At 44.2% G+C, this 16,088-nt stretch overlaps 1 protein-coding gene across 1 annotated transcript in view; it reads left to right on the plus strand.

The window, feature by feature from the left end:
• The window catches only part of LOC126427967 (CUGBP Elav-like family member 4), a 222,103-nt gene that overhangs the window by 17,913 nt on the left and 188,102 nt on the right, over window positions 1-16,088 (plus strand). The window contains exon 3 of the mRNA XM_050089854.1: window positions 6,171-6,250. Coding sequence (XP_049945811.1) covers window positions 6,171-6,250 — 80 coding nt within the window. The remainder of the gene's footprint in view (window positions 1-6,170; window positions 6,251-16,088) is intronic.

The following is a 16,088-nucleotide window of genomic DNA, read 5'->3' on the forward strand; positions in this document are numbered from 1 at the left end:
GGCATGGCAAAGTTCGAGAATGCGCAGAAGGCGTTCGACGTGACGCAACCTAAGCGTTGGAACAGCCTATGCTGCTTAATCGAGCAGTAGTTTCCTGATGGTAGAAGCCGTAGAGGGGAAAATCTACACGGGCAAACAAAGATTAGAAAATGAAATAAGTGTAGAGTGTGTTGTGTCTGATAGTCATGTGTGAAGCTTAAGGATACCACGAAAGCAGCCGAAAAACTAACGACAAAAGACGCTGCAGATGAGAGCTTCCAGCTGCAGAGTACTCAAAATACCATTCTCACTCGAAAACATACCTCATGACGTAAAGCTTCATCCACAGGAATTTCCAGTATAAATCAACGATATGCAGTACGGAGCTGAAGCTTCAACAGGTTGCACGTGAGCGCCCCTTATGTGCCCGTGCAACAGGCTCTTCAGTACATCACGAAGGCTGGGTAGGGCGCACTGAGTGCCTCTACATAACTGTGTTACCAGACAGCTGTTCTGGCTAGGATGGCAAGTTACAAGGAGAAATGGACAAAGAGATCTCCTTGTCAGTTTATTTCTTCGTTATATATCAACCAAGGAGGACCTACAACTAACATATAGCCCAAAAATAAACCCTAAGATAATAAAAGACGCATTACGAAGGAATTATCCGTATGGGATGGAAATCGGCGGATGTGATTTGCATGGACAGACGAACAAGAGATTACAGATTTAGAAAAATTTGATGATTTATTCAAGAGAGTGAGAGCTTCACGAAGTAAGTCGATAAGGCATTGGTCCACCTCTGTCCCTTATCTAAGCAGTTATTCGGCTCGGAATTGATTGATAAAGTTGTTGGATGTATGCCTGAGTGATATCATGCCAAGTTCTCCCCAACTGGAGCGTTATATTCTAAACATTCTGCGTGGTGTCTGTTTCTTCTATATCGTGTCTCCCTACCACTTTCGCGCAACGACGCTCTGAGCGTGTTTTTTAGGGAATTGACTAGTTTGAACCTGGGACCTGTTGCTGGTAAGGAGACGCCAGACCACATATGACATGTAGAATTCAGAAGAGTTCAGTGAGACTAGCGATGATATAACCAAATACTTAATGATTTCAGCGTCAGCTCCACTGCACTCCCTGTAAAAGAATCTTAATACTAACTAAATTTAGTGGAAGGGGTTCAAGGCTTTCCTATTTTTAGTTAGCTGGTAAAATAACGTTGAAAAAGCAGTTAAGTTTACCACTGGAAATTTTATTCTACCCACAAAACATTGTTTCCAAATTGCACTATTGATAAAAAGAAATGTTTTAATACAGGATGGTAAAAACCAAATGCGTTCAACAAAAATGTGAGCGACTATTCCCTGAATGGGTTTCCAAGTTCTACAATGGATCGAAGGATGACCTATGCCATATCACATCTATAATCTGGGTTTAAATTAAGTTTCACAAGAGAGAGGAAACTATCAAAATGGTCTACAGTGACCCTCAATTATCTTTAATTACTTATCTAACTTGTCGTAAATTACAGTGGCTGATGTGGCTTCTCAATAACTATATAACAGAAAAATCATTGCGTTTCGGATTTTTACTTCAAGTGGCAAATGTGAACACCGTGAGCTTTAATTGACGATCGACACTAGTATTACGCAAAAAAGGGGGTGTAACAGATGAGACTTCTGCAGTTCTGAGTGAAGCTTTATGCGCTGTTATGCGGCATCGCGTGCATTTATTCATTACCTTGTCGGTGTTCGTCAGGGGGCGGCGGGAAGCACAGCTCCGCTCACCTCGCCGTCTCCGAAGCAACTCTCTCCTAACTTCTCCTTACTACAATTTACCGAAGTTGGTTTAAAAAAAAAAACTATCTGGCTGTGTTTTCATCCGACCAATCAGGGTCTCAATGTTAACCTTAAGCTCCGCTTACAACAATTCTGTCTATCCAATGAGAAACGTTATACTTTTCGTGGTGGGGCAATGTTTTTAAAGTTTGCAACGTAACAGAGACGCGAAAAAGTCTCACGCTAAAACTTGCAGCTGGTGTGGTCCTTTTAGCGTTATCGTAAGATCTATACTGTTCTCCTGGAGGGCTCTAGCTTTTAACATGGGCTGGGGGTGGTCCTAACGTAACAGATGCGAAAAAGTCTCACGCTAAAAACTTGCGGGTGGTGTGGTCGTAGCGGTTAGCTGGTGACGTGGGTGTCCGTCCCTTATCGTAGGGCCTTCTCGCTTAACACGGTTCTGCTCTCGGCTTCTGTTCTCGTTTCTCCCCTCGGAACTGCGTCTGTCTCACGGTGGGGAGGTATGACATGCATTTAGGCATTCTTGTGTTAGTCTGTGGTATTCCATTTGCTCACTCGTTACTCGTATTACTTTGGTTAATTTAATGTCACGATTTATTCGGAGCTATGTGACATACTACTGGATTTGCTTATCATGTCAGGGTTTTCATGGAAGGTGTTGGATTTGCCTGACACCTTACAAAATCATCAAAATTCCAAGATGTCTGGAGAGCCCTGACCATAATGCTCCAAACGTTCTCAACTAGGGAGAGATCAGGCGAAATTGCTGACCAAGGTAGGATTTGGAAGCATGAAGACAAGCAGTAGAAACTCTCGCCGTGTGCAGGCGGACATTATCTTGTTGAAATGTCAGCCCAGGATGGCTTTCCATGAAGGGCAACATAACAGGATGCAAAATATCGCCGATGTACCGCTATGTTACAAGCGTGCCGCAGATGTCTACCGAATAAGTCTTCCTATGAAATTAAGTGGCACCCTAGACCATCACTCCTGGCCGTTGCGACGTTCGGCGGGCGACAGTCTGATTGGTATCACACTGACGCTCGGGACGTCTCTAGACAGGTCACCAGCCTGGAATTTCATTTACATGGTTGAAATTGCTTTTAGTGATAAGTTTTGCTTCAAACTGAGCCCCGACAACCAGCGAATACGTGTCTTGAGACTCCCGAGACAGCGGTGGGGTACCAACCTCAATATCACCTGCCATTCTGGCCGACACACGAGTAATGGTTGGGGCACCATTTCTTTTCATAGCAGGACCCCTTTGGTTTTCATCGGCAGCGCCCTTACAGCACAGAAGTACGTCGACGATCATCAACGTTCGGTTATGTTGCCATTAATCGCAAGCCATCCTGGGCTTACATTCCAGCAACAAAACGCTCGCTCGCGCATTGTGACTGTTTCTACCCCTTGTCTTCGTGCTTGCCAAACACTATTTTGGCCATCAAAGTCGCCGGATCTCTCCCCAATTGAGAACGTTTGGAGCTTTATGGACAGTGCTCTCCGACCACCTTTGGATTCTGACGATCTAACAAGCCAATTGGCCATAATTTGGCACGATATCCCTCAATAGGACACCCAACAACTATCAATTCCAAGCCGAATAGCTGCTTGCATAACGACCACAGGTCAACCAACGCGTGATTGACTTATTTTGTGAAGCTGTTTCTCCTGAACAAGTCATTCAGTATCTCTGAAATTGTCATCATTTGTTTGCTTGTAAATGCACATCGTATCTACTGAATTCAGTCCCATCCGGATAACTCTTTGCTGAGCATGTTAGAGAAGGTTCTCAGCAAACGCTCAGTAGAAGAGTGTAGTTAGCCAGATATCAGAGGGGGTGTGGTCGGTCACTTTGGCTTCTTCCACATCTTGAACAGTTGAGAACTAGGGAAGATGTTGCCATATCGTATGGCCTTGAAAGCATCTCATTCGATCGCAATTAGAAGTGAGAGACAAGCATATCGGGGTTGCTCAAAAATATGGAAACACCACGTGAAATGCATGAGTCAGAACACACGTTCTGTGTAGCGGAAGTGAGGTAAGTGAATTCTAACGAGGGCAGATTGTTGGCGCGGTATAGCGAGTCCTTCCTTAGCCAAGGTAGCTGAAGTGTTTATTGTTCCAAGAGGATTCCTATCGAAGATTTAGACTGCATACATGGAAAGTGGAAAAACAGCATCCGCTATCTCCCAACGTGGCCGTTATCGTCACAGACGGTCATTGAAGAAGATTGTGACGAAAAGTAAGAAGAATTGAGTGCCGCACTCACAAGCACTTTCCGCACCAAAACAATACGGAGGGAGCTCCATAAGAGCGAATTACAGGGTTAGGTCGGATTACGAAACTACGCATCGGTGATGGAAATGCTCGTAGTAGGGAAACGTGAGGCCGAAGCCATGAAACCTGGGCTAAGGAGCAATGGAAGAAAGTCATTTGTTTGGAGAGTCTTGCTGCGCATTATCTCCAACTTCTTGCCAAGTTTACGTCCCAAATGTGAAACACAGCACGGCTTTGGCGATGATTTGGGCAGCCATATAGTGGTATTTCATGAGCCCCACGGTCGCATTACTACTGAGCAGGTCCATCACATGGTACAATGTTTGTTCCCCACCTGTTATGCTATGTTCAAGAGACAGGGAATCTGTTCACACAGCTCGCATCATCCAGGACTGGTTTTGCGAGCACGAGGATCAACTGCCCTGTCTCTCCTGGCCACCACACTCACCAGATCTCAGTATTACTCAGCACTTGTGATGTACTTTGGAGAGAAGCGTGCGTCATTGCAATCTTTGTCCATCATCGTTATCCGAATCTGCCATTATTTTGCAGGAAGAATGTTATACGATTCCCTTGAAAACCACACACAATATATATTTATCCTTTCCGAGACGACTGGAAGTTGTTTTGAAAGCCAAAGGTTTTCCTACACCGTATTTGGTATAGTAGTGTGTTGTGTTTTGGTGTTCCAAAAAAAATGGTTCAAATGGCTCTGAGCACTATGGGATTTGAACATCTGAGGTCATCAGTCCCCTAGAACTTAGAACTACTTAAACCTAACCAACCTGACGACATCACACACATCCATGCCCGAGGCAGGATTCGAACCTGCGACCGTAGCGGTCGCGTGGTTCCAGACTGAAGCGTCTAGAACCGCTCGGCTACAGTGGCCGGGCTTGGTGTCGCTGTATGTCTGCAGCTCTACTCCTCCAGCTCACCTTATGATGTGTTGCAGATGGTATTATTCATACCACCACCAGTCACAAACGGTGTGTGGTAGGAAAAAGTACCAGTACAGAGCGAATTGTAGGGTGAGTTCGAATTCCTAAACTATGCACAGGGGATGGAAATGCACGTAGTAGGGAAATGTGAGGCCGAAGCCAGTAACTCTGCTCTACATGAACACTAATACCTCTGATTTTCTCCGCGTGGGCATTTTGCGAGGTCAATGTGGAAGGAAGTAATACGTTGCCTAACTACCCCTGGGACGAAAGCCCTTCGCATTTCTAGCGTAAAGCTATCCATAATGCATGACGCCACTCTTTTAATGCCTGGATGGAGTTACCTAACGAAAACTCGAAGAAACACTGTAAGTCTCACCTGATACGGGTCCTAAACCCACGATCAGTACTGAAGATTCGTATTTTTAAATTACCTAGTTCCTAGGTGGATTACATTTTTTTAGGATTCTTTTACTAGATCTCTATTTTTTTTATTTCTGTGTAAATAGATGAATGTTGTTATTACTTTACTGCAAATCTTTACGTTGGGTGATGTCAGGCTCTTTGTTAAGAACATTATCCATATTTGTACTCAGTACTCCAAGCGAAAATTCAGCTCCACTCATTTTGCATATCCACACAATAATACAGAGAAAATATTTTCCTATGGATGGCAACACCACCAGTAAACTGGGAGTCTTACTGATACTTTATCACATATCGCGCACGTATCTTGACGACATAAGCGGCACTACTACGCCACCTTGTGATACGCGCAATTCTGTTTCCGTTTCTGTCGAACAATTTGAGTCCAGCATAGTGCGTCAGTGATTACGATCACTTCTTGAAAATCTTGTTTAAATGCCCTTAACGGTTTACTGTGTGTTATCGTTGCCTGTGCTCTATTGTGTGGGTAGAGAACCATTGACAGTATATTCGTAGCTATAATCTTTAATACTTAATTACGTAAGTCTGGAAAGACACATACCAGCATAACGTATGCCAACTTTTATGATCTTTGTTTTACTCTTTGCTAAAAAATATGGACTTGCAACCTGTAGTCGTGTAATTTCTGTTATAACTAAATGTGAGACAGTAATATATTTCATGGAAATTTCTCGTATTCTGGCAGCTAACGCTCGTTGTCTCGTTCTCTTCTGTTTTACAGGCTGCGCTTTCGTGAAATTCAGTTCACATCAAGAGGCGCAGACAGCGATAAGTACGCTCCACGGCAGTCAAACTATGCCGGTAAGTTGGCAGCACTGCTTGTTCCCATCTATCTTCTTTATCGTCCTTGTAATTTCACGACCTTACGTTAACCCTCGAAAATATTTTACTTAGCGTCATGCATTTTCGCAGTTATAAGTGAAACTGTAGATACTTGCCCCTCTTATGTAATTGATTCCTTAAATCATATGCTGAGATGCACTTCATGCGACATGTGCAAAATTCACCAAGAAAACGGATACTAATGGGGAAGTTTGAGGCACCTAGAGAATTAAATAACACTGTGATATTGTTAAATCATACACAGAAAATACACTCATGTGTAAATCAGAGACGGGAGGCACTTTGGGGGTGGGGCAGAAGAGTCAATGAGTGTTAGTGAAAGTGTGTGTGTGTGTGTGTGTGTGTGTGTGTGTGTGTGTGTGTGAGAGAGAGAGAGAGAGAGAGAGAGAGAGAGAGAGAGAGAGAGAGATATGAGGAGGAAGGACGGGGGAGTGTTAGCGAAGGAGAAACAGGCAGACTTTGAGAAAGTGTGAATGTGAGAAGGAGGCAGTAAGAGAAACGGAGTGAAACTTAGGTCATTTGAAAGAGACTGGATGTTACAAACAGCTAGTGTGAAAATGAGGAACAGAGTTTAAGTAAGAGCGCTTGTACGTGTGTGTGTGTGTGTGTGTGTGTGTGTGTGTGTGTGTGTGTGTGTGTGTGTTTTAACAAGACCTACTAGTACTAATGAATAAGTAGCTCCCACCCTACCTCAAAATTTACGATATAATGAGCAGAGTATATTAAAAAATAGAACTAATCTTTGAGTTCAATATACGTCCAATTAGGTGCTGGAAGGTTTCTTGGGGAATGGCAGCCCATTCTTCACGGAGTGCTGCATTGAGGAGAAGTATCGATATCGGTCGGTGAGGGCTGACACGAAGTCGGCGTTCAAAAACATCCCAAAGGTATTCTATAGGATTCAGGTCAGGACCTGTGTAGGCCATTACAAGGATGTTATTGTAGTGTAACCACTCCGCTACACGCCGTGCATTATGAACATGTGCTCGATCGTGTTGAAAGATGCAATCGCCATCCCCGAATTGCTCCTGAACATTGGGAAGCAAGAAGATTCTTAAAACATCAATGTAGACCTATGCTGTGATTGTGCCACGCAAAACAAGGGGTGCAAGCCCCCTCCATGAAAAATACGACCACACCGTAACACCACCATCTCCGAATTTTACTGTTGGCACTACAAACGCTGGCAGATGACGTTCACCGGACATTCTCCATACCCACACCCTGACATCGGATCGCCACATTGTGTACCGTGATTCGTCACTGCACACAACTTTTTTCCACTGTTCAATCGTACAATGTTTACGCTCCTTACACCAAGCGAAGCGTCGTTTGGCGTTTACCGGCGTGACGTGTGGCCTATGAGCAGCCGCACGACCATGAAATCCAAGTTTTCTCACCTCCCGCCTAACTGCCATAGTACTTGCAGTGGATCCTGATACAGTTTGGAATTCCTGTGTGATTGTCTGGATAGACGTCTGCCTATTACACATTACGACCCTCTTCAACTGTCGGCAGTCTGTCAGTCAACAGACGAGGTCGGCCAGTACGCTTTTGTACTGTACCTGTCCACATTTCCACTTCACTATCACATCGGAAACATTGGACCTAGGGATGTTTAGGAGTGTGGAAATCTCACATACAGACATACGACACAAGTGACACCCAAGCACCTTACCAAGTTCGAAGTTCGTGAGTTCCGCGAAGCACCCCATTCTGCTCTCTCACCATGTCTAATGACTACTGAGGTCGCTGATATGGAGCACCTGGCAAGTTGGCAGCACAATGCACCTATATGAAAAACTTATGTTTTTGGGGGTGTCCGGATACGTTTTATTACATAGTGTAAGATAAAACAGACAGGAAATATTTAATCTACACAAAAAGACAAAGATATAATTTATTAGGAGTTACAAAACCATTGTTCTAAGACCTCTCTTAATGTTCTCAAGCGGAATGACACGTTTCTGGGACGTCATCATACCACCAACTGGTCGTCACATGAAATTCAAGGGAGGATGGGTAAGATGTGTGATGTCAGCGCATTTAGGTGTGCCCAGGTCGCGGCAAGCCGAAGGATGGGACAGTCCGCCTTCGAGGCCGTACATGCACTGAGCTCTTCACGAATCGCCTTGTCAAGGGTGTACAGTGTCAACCTCGTTTTGGTGCGGCACTCCCAGAGTCAACCGTCGTCTTCGTGACGGGGAGTCGCATAAAGATAACGGATACTCAGAATGAAAGATGTATTCATTGGCATGAATCTTCCTGGCAGATTAAAACTGTGTGGCGGAGTGGAATTCGAAGCTGGCATCTTTGCTACTCACGGACAAGTACTCTAATGACAGCTATCCAAGCACGACTCAAGATCCGCCCGAAGGTTTGCAGGAGAACTTCTACACAGTTTGTAAGATTGTAGATGCGATACTGAGGGAAGTAAGACTTCGTAAACAGGTCGGGAGTCGGGTTCGGATATCTCAGTCGGTAGAGCAATTAGCCACGAAAGGGAAAGGTTCCAAGTTCTATTCTTGGTCCAGGACAAAGATTTTATCTGCCAGGAAGATTCAGTAATGGACAGACTGGCCCGAAGAGCAGTAAACCGCTCTCCAGTTCAATGCTGGACGGCGGCAAGCAGTGAGCAGCAATACCCCAGTGAATCACCACTTCGCCACAGAGACAGGTGATCGCCCTGCACTGATATTTCCCCTCATCGATTTGCAGTCATGGATAGGATGCTCAGAGTTTGAGACAAAGGCCGTGTCAACTGGAGAACTGCGTTATACAGTACACTTGGGCAAGTTCATGTCTGGGTACGAGTTTCTCAAATACCACACTAGGGGGCACATCCTTTAGGCACCATTTGCAGTGTCTCCTGTCCTGCTTGTAACGCAGGCGTCAGATTCCTCTCATACATTCGGGCGTCGTAAATGGTTGCTCGCTTAGTGACTGTGATTATAATCAAGCTACGAATAGGATTAAAGACGTGTGGTGATTAAAACGTTATGTGAATAAGTGACAAACTCAAATATACAGATATACTGAATAAAGTCCCAATTGCAGATAAAGGAACATCAATTAATGTTATAACACTGAAATGAGTGGAAAAAAGTGTTTAAATTTTTTAATGGCTCTGAGCACTATGGGACTTAACTTCTGAGGTCATCAGTCCCCTAGAACTTAGAACTACTTAAACCTAACTAACCTAAGGACATCACACACATCCATTCCCGAGGCAGGATTCGAACCTGCCACCGTAGCGGTCGCGCGGTTCCATTTAAATTTTTTAAAGATTTTATTAAACACAATGTGTACAACTTATTAATTACTTAAATAAAATTATCATCATTTGCATAAAAGACCGTGACACTGGATGATGTGATATGTATTGCAAGGTCCTCTGCATATGGCGCACTGACCCCTGTCGGTGGTATTGTGAATCCCTCAGTTGGGCATATTCGGTAATGTAGTGCATCGGCAGCCACCCTCGTCTACAGGTGGATCAACTGCATGTTGGTTTCCTTCCATTCGTCATTCTTTATAGAACTGGTACAGCTAAATGTCTTCATTAAGTGATCATAATTTTTGTATCGTTCTACTGCCATACCTAGTGGGTGTGCTATCGCACATTAACTAATGTGGTGAAGAAAATCACATGCGATGTGTGACTACACGAGATGAATCTATGTCCTTCGTATATCTCCAGGCCGCAGACGAGGGCTCATCCGTGAACATTTTAAAGTAAGTGAAGTACAGTAATGCAGTACTGTGCTGAGTAGTACAATATAGAACTAACTCCGGTTCGATATCACTTGGCGCCATATTTGCGTACGTTATTTACGATACACTGTAAGAGAAAAAATACGACACACCATGAAGAAAGTATCCTAATGAGACGAATATAGGTAGATGTGATGTCCATGTACAGACAAGCAATCATTACACTCTCAAAAAAACTGCATGATTTATTGAAGAGAAAGAGCTTCACAAATCGAGCCGCCAATAACGCGTTAGTCCACGTCTGGCCCTAATGAAAGTCGTTGTTCGGCTTGGCATTGATTTATACGGCTGTTGGAGATCCTCTTGAGCGATATCGCGCCAAATTCTGGCCAATTAGCGCGTTGTCAAAATCCCGATCTGGTTAGATGGCCCTGCCCATAAGTCTCCAACGTTCGCAACTGGGAAGAGATCTAGCGACTTTTCTGGCCAGGTTGTGTTTGGCAAGCACAAAGACAAGCAATAGAAACTTCGGCAGTGTGTGGACGGGCAATATCGTGCTGAAATGTCAGCCGAGGATAGTTTGCACAAAGGGCAACAAAACGGGTTGTAGATTATCGTCGACGTATCGCTGTGTTGTAAGGGTGTCGCTGATGACAAGAAAGGGGCCCCGCTATGTGATGCAATGGTACCCAAGACCGTTACGCCTGGTGTACGGCTGTAAGGCGGGCGACAGTCAGATTGGTATCCCACCATTATCTGCAACGTCTCACACATGACTTCGAACTAGAATCTCATTGACTGGAGTAGAATTGTCTTCCGTGCAGAATCCTGATTCGAATTTAGTCCCAATGACCAGTGAAGACGTGTATGGAGAACCCCCGACAGCGTTGGCATCCCATCCTGACTTTCGCCCGCCGTACGGCCCGACAACCATGCATGTTGGTCTGTGGAGCCATTTCTTTTCATTACAGGACCCCTTTCGTTGTCATCCTTGTATCAAAGCATTACGCAGACGATATTCTACTTGGGATTTTGACGCTCTAAAGCGTGAACTGGACAAACTTCGTCACGATATCCCTCACGACGACATCCAGCGCCTCTATCAATGCCAAGCCGAAAAACTGCTTGCATAAGGTCTGCAGGTGAACCAACGCGTTATTGACTTGTTCAATTTGCGAACCTCCTTCGTTTTAATAGGTGGTACAACTTTTCTGAAATCATTCCCATTTGTGTACCAGTGCTGGAAAATCATCTGCTGGTAGTGCCTGGTAAGTATACATTAGGCTCCCATGTAGCACTCTCCAGTCATGTGATCAACAGTACTTGTTGCACCTACCTGCCTTACGCTGACACTAAGGTTGTCGTCAGTTGTACGCAAAAATTCCTCCTCTAGCTGAGGTGTCCTCGTCTTTCTACGCCTCCCCCAGTCGCGACTAGTAGACTTAAGTGTCCCATTTTCCATAAGACGACGATCAGCTGCTTCGAACAGCCTCCTGTCGGGGCACCGACGACCTGGAAATCTTTCCCGATACAAATGTTGAGCGCTACGGCCATTACCATCTGCTAATCCGTACAGCAACTCCGCATTTGAGTAAACTTCTACTGCACTGTGCCGGAAACAAAGTCCGTGTCGAGGGGTTCTAGGCGCTACAGTCTGGAACCGCGCGACCGCTATGGGTCGCAGGTTCGAATCCTGCCTCGGGCATGGATGTGTGTGATGTCCTTAGGTTAGTTAGGTTTAAGTAGTTCTAAGTTCTAGGGGACTGATGACCGCAGCAGATAAGTCCCATAGTGCTCAGAGCCATTTGAACCAAGTCCTTGAAGTACACTAAACAGCTGATGCTACGTGCTTGGTGTTAGCAGAGCAATGGAGTTACGTGGTGGTTGGTGGTTAGTGTGTTTAACGTCCCGTCGACAACGAGGTCATTAGAGACGGAGCGCAGGCTCGGGTTAGGGAAGGATTGGGAAGGAAATCGGCCGTGCCCTTTCAAAGGAACCATCCCGGCATTTGCCTGAAACGATTTAGGGAAATCACGGAAAACCTAAATCTGGATGGCCGGAGACGGGATTGAACCGTCGTCCTCCCGAATGCGAGTCCAGTGTGCTAACCACTGCGCCACCTCGCTCGGTATGGAGTTACGTCAACACAGGCAACGCCGGAAGTAAACGTAAGAATTACAGCTTGCTGTACATTCTAACCAAACGTAACCAGCTGCGTATTTTGAATATTTTATGTAAGAAAATGTTTCATCTAACGCTGGTACGATCTATTTCTGTGGGTTACCCACGATTGAGGAAATTATGAAGGGAAGCAGAAACTTTGCTCTAAGATGGGAACAAAGCGTTTCCCACGTAACACATTTACTTCATCTGGTGAATGTTTTCTCAAAGTCTGGCCATACCTTTTTGTTACATCTTCTATAATATTGCTTTCAGATTAATATTTGTATAATAATGTCAGTTACAAGTATGTGGTTACGATGAAAAGACATACTAGTTACGCATTACACTCAATTATGTTTTACAGGCGGCAAATGAAAGTTGTGTACAATGAGTGTAACTGCTCCCAGTCGTCAATGGGAAAGACTATCCCGCAGTGTGTCATCATTTTGAGATCTAGTGAGCAATGGCTCTCACTTTTCGTCAGCGTTATTTGCTTGACGCTACTTCATTATTGTTTGGTGACTTTGTAAACGTTAATGCGATAATTAATTATTTTCTATAAATTATGCTACGGAAATACAATGCGCATACTGCCCTTACGACGTTGTGTACAACGAACGGAATAGAACGACAGCATCGCGCTGACTATTTTTTCTATTTTTTTCTTCACATTCATGAAATTGTAATTTATATCCCTCCGCTCTCCATATACTACAAATTAACATTTTTACGGGAGTTCTGTTTATTTTTCAGCAGGCAGTTTATGATTAAATACAAACAATGTTCCGTCGTATTTTACAGGATCGTTATTCATCAGTAAACACAGATGCTTCAATTGACACTTCTCGATAAAACTGGAATGTGTGTGACAACGGTGACGCAGTGCCAATCAGGAAACCGTTAACTTCCGCTCGTTTCTTCTGTCTCCGGTTTACAACCATCCAAACAGTGAGGTTGTGGCTATCGCACCGCGGGAAACGGTTCGGTATTCTGTCAAGATACCTTGAGATCTGCACCTGCTGCACACTGAAAGCCACTAGACTGTTGTGTTGTGGAGGATAGTCCTCGCACCACCGTCGTTCCCCGTCCCGTCTCTCTTTTGCGAAGATTGTATAGGGATAACAACAGTGGGAAAATCTCCATTTGAATTGAAGTTTCTTTGATTTTCGTCATGGACCTTTCGCATGATATACACTAACTGATCAAAAGTATCCGGCCACCATTGCGTAATGCATAACTAAGAACTAGTTGTCACTAGAGGCTAACCCTACAGTATAAAAGGAGGCGGCAAGTATCTTGTTGTCAGCAGAGTAGCATTGAGCAGAATGGGTCGGCCAGGACAGCTCAGTGACTTCGAATGTGGACTGGTGATTGGATGTAACGTAACAAATCCATCAAGGACATTTGCCCTGCGTGGTAAAAACGCGATCTACTTAGAGTTAGAAGATAGCATTACTTACTAAAAAAACATTCTGTAAGGCATCGAACTCTCACGTATAAAACAGCTTCAAACGTCTGATTAATTTACAAATGAGTGTGCTAGTTAACTGATGCTAAGCGTCTAAGATAGAAAAAAAGCTTAGAAATCGTTTGAAATTATATGTAAGTTTATTGAAAGTGCTGTCGTTTTCGAATACCGGACGAATGTAATCTGGATAAAGTTACTTTGCTGGCCTGGAAGAACGCTGCCTCAAGATATATACACAGTAATGAGAATTAGTGGTAACACCTTCAGGTTTGTGTGTGTGTGTGTGTGTGTGTGTGTGTGTGTGTGTGTGTGTGTGTGTCAACATCTTTATTCAAATGCGACCTATTTCGGTGCCACACTGTACCGTCGGTTGGCCAGCAGAAGAGCCCCACGTCAGTGGAGTGTGTCACCGACACACGTACATTTGAATAAAGTGGTTCAAACACTAATCTGAAGGCCTTACCATTAATTCTGATGTACTAATCAGCCGTTGTCTCACTCGCCATCCGAAACAGAAGATGGATATACGAAATATACCCAGTTTTCAACCGTAATTTTACTTGTGTTACTGTGTTAAATCTTCAACGTGAGAGTACCAGCTGTGGTTACAAAATAACGGAACTATAGCTGCAAAACATTTCCAAAACATACCTATTTAGTTACTGTCACCCTCAACATATTCCTCCTCTATCGGTACAACGCTCCAGGCGAATTTTCCATTGCTGGAAACAGTCCTTGCAAGTCTTCCTCTGTGAGCTCCTCCAGAACGCATGTAGCTTTTCTTCTCGTTACTCCAAGGTCCTGAAATGTTGTTTCTTTTAATGCAGATTTGACCTTAGGGGATAAGTAAGTCACATGGTGCTAGGTCAGGCAAATAGAGTGGGGGAGGGATGCTGTACTTCGCTACAGACCCCGCAACAGACAATGCGGTATCAGCTGCTGCGTTGTCTTGAGACAGAACCCGTGACTTGTTCTTCCACAATTCGAGTCTTTTTTTTCTTGGAGGTTGAGCAAGAACCTCGTTAGTAATGTCGATTAATAGTTTGACCTTCAGGAACCGTATGAAGATACAAAATTCCATGAATTTCGAAAAAAACAGTCATCGCTTTGAATCTTGATTTGCTCTTTCGAGCTCTTTTCGCTCTCGGTGAAGTTGGGCCCTTCCAGTGTACGGATTGACGCTTAGTTTCTGGATCATAAGTAAAAAACCAAGATTCGTCACATGTTATTTCCGAGAAATTACATTCATTTTCAGTGGTACTCAGAGTGTTAGTACAAACATTTTTACGAGCTTCTTATAGTTCGATCGTGAGAATTTTCGGCACCAGTTTCGCACACACTTTCTGATGTCAGTCTGTTTTTGTAAATGTGCCGTCGATTCTTACAATTTTTAGCAATCGATCGCATACTCAGCTGACGGTCATATCAAATCAGATTATCTGCTTTTTCAATATTTTCTTCCTTTTTTTGCTGTTGAAGGGCGTCCCGGGCGTCAGTATCTTCAAAGTCTCCTCGGCCACCTCGAAAACGCTTAAACCACTCAAAAACCAGCGTAGGTGATAATCTTCGCTATACATTTATTTTACTAAAATGTAGGTTTCAGTAGCAGTTTTTCCAAGTTTCACATGAAACTTCACGACAGTTCGTTGCTCTTTTATTACGCTTGTAATTTTTCCGGTTCAAATGGCTCTGAGCACTATGGGACTTAACATCTGAAGGCATCAGTCCCCTATAACTTAGAATTACTTAAACCTAACCAACCTAAAGACATCACACACATCCATGCCCGAGGCAAACTTTTCCGGGAAACAGCTCTTACACAAACGAAGGCCACCGGCCACAATGATTTGTCTACAGACACCACAGTTGCCGTATTCGACTGAGGCGGTTTCACACTTCACAGCTATTGGTCGTTCATCTTTGGTGGATTTGTACTTACTCTTGGACATCATCAGTGACGTCATTTTACAGCCACAGCTCTCATACCTCTTAATGAATAGAATATGACAGCATTATAAGTTTTTAAATTCGGTCAATAATTACATTCGATAGTGAAAATGAAATTTGTATTGTGCCTGGAAGCCGTTAGGCAAAGTGCGATTTGAACCGGATGTCACGAACCACGTTGTTCAAATTTCTGCCTGGGACCTAATGTCTATACATATAGCAGTTTTTAAAGCCTTATATTTGGTAAGAGCTACTCTCCACCGCGTACTTCGGAGTGATTTATGGATATGCGTACCATTGTGGAAATCGCCGGTGTAGGTAGTCCTGACTCGTTCAGGAGTGAAAGTCTCCGAAAATAATCTTCGCGCTTGCCCAGGGATACGCAGTATGCAAAAGAGCGCAGCGCGGCGGAACTCTGATATGGGATTCGAGATCGCGGGGAAGTCCCGGCGCCGTAATAATTCGGCAGCGGGCCGCGCAGTGCCGCTAAAAGCACCGGCGGAC

Source organism: Schistocerca serialis, chromosome 12, assembly GCF_023864345.2.
Source record: "Schistocerca serialis cubense isolate TAMUIC-IGC-003099 chromosome 12, iqSchSeri2.2, whole genome shotgun sequence".
Taxonomy (NCBI): domain Eukaryota; kingdom Metazoa; phylum Arthropoda; class Insecta; order Orthoptera; family Acrididae; genus Schistocerca; species Schistocerca serialis.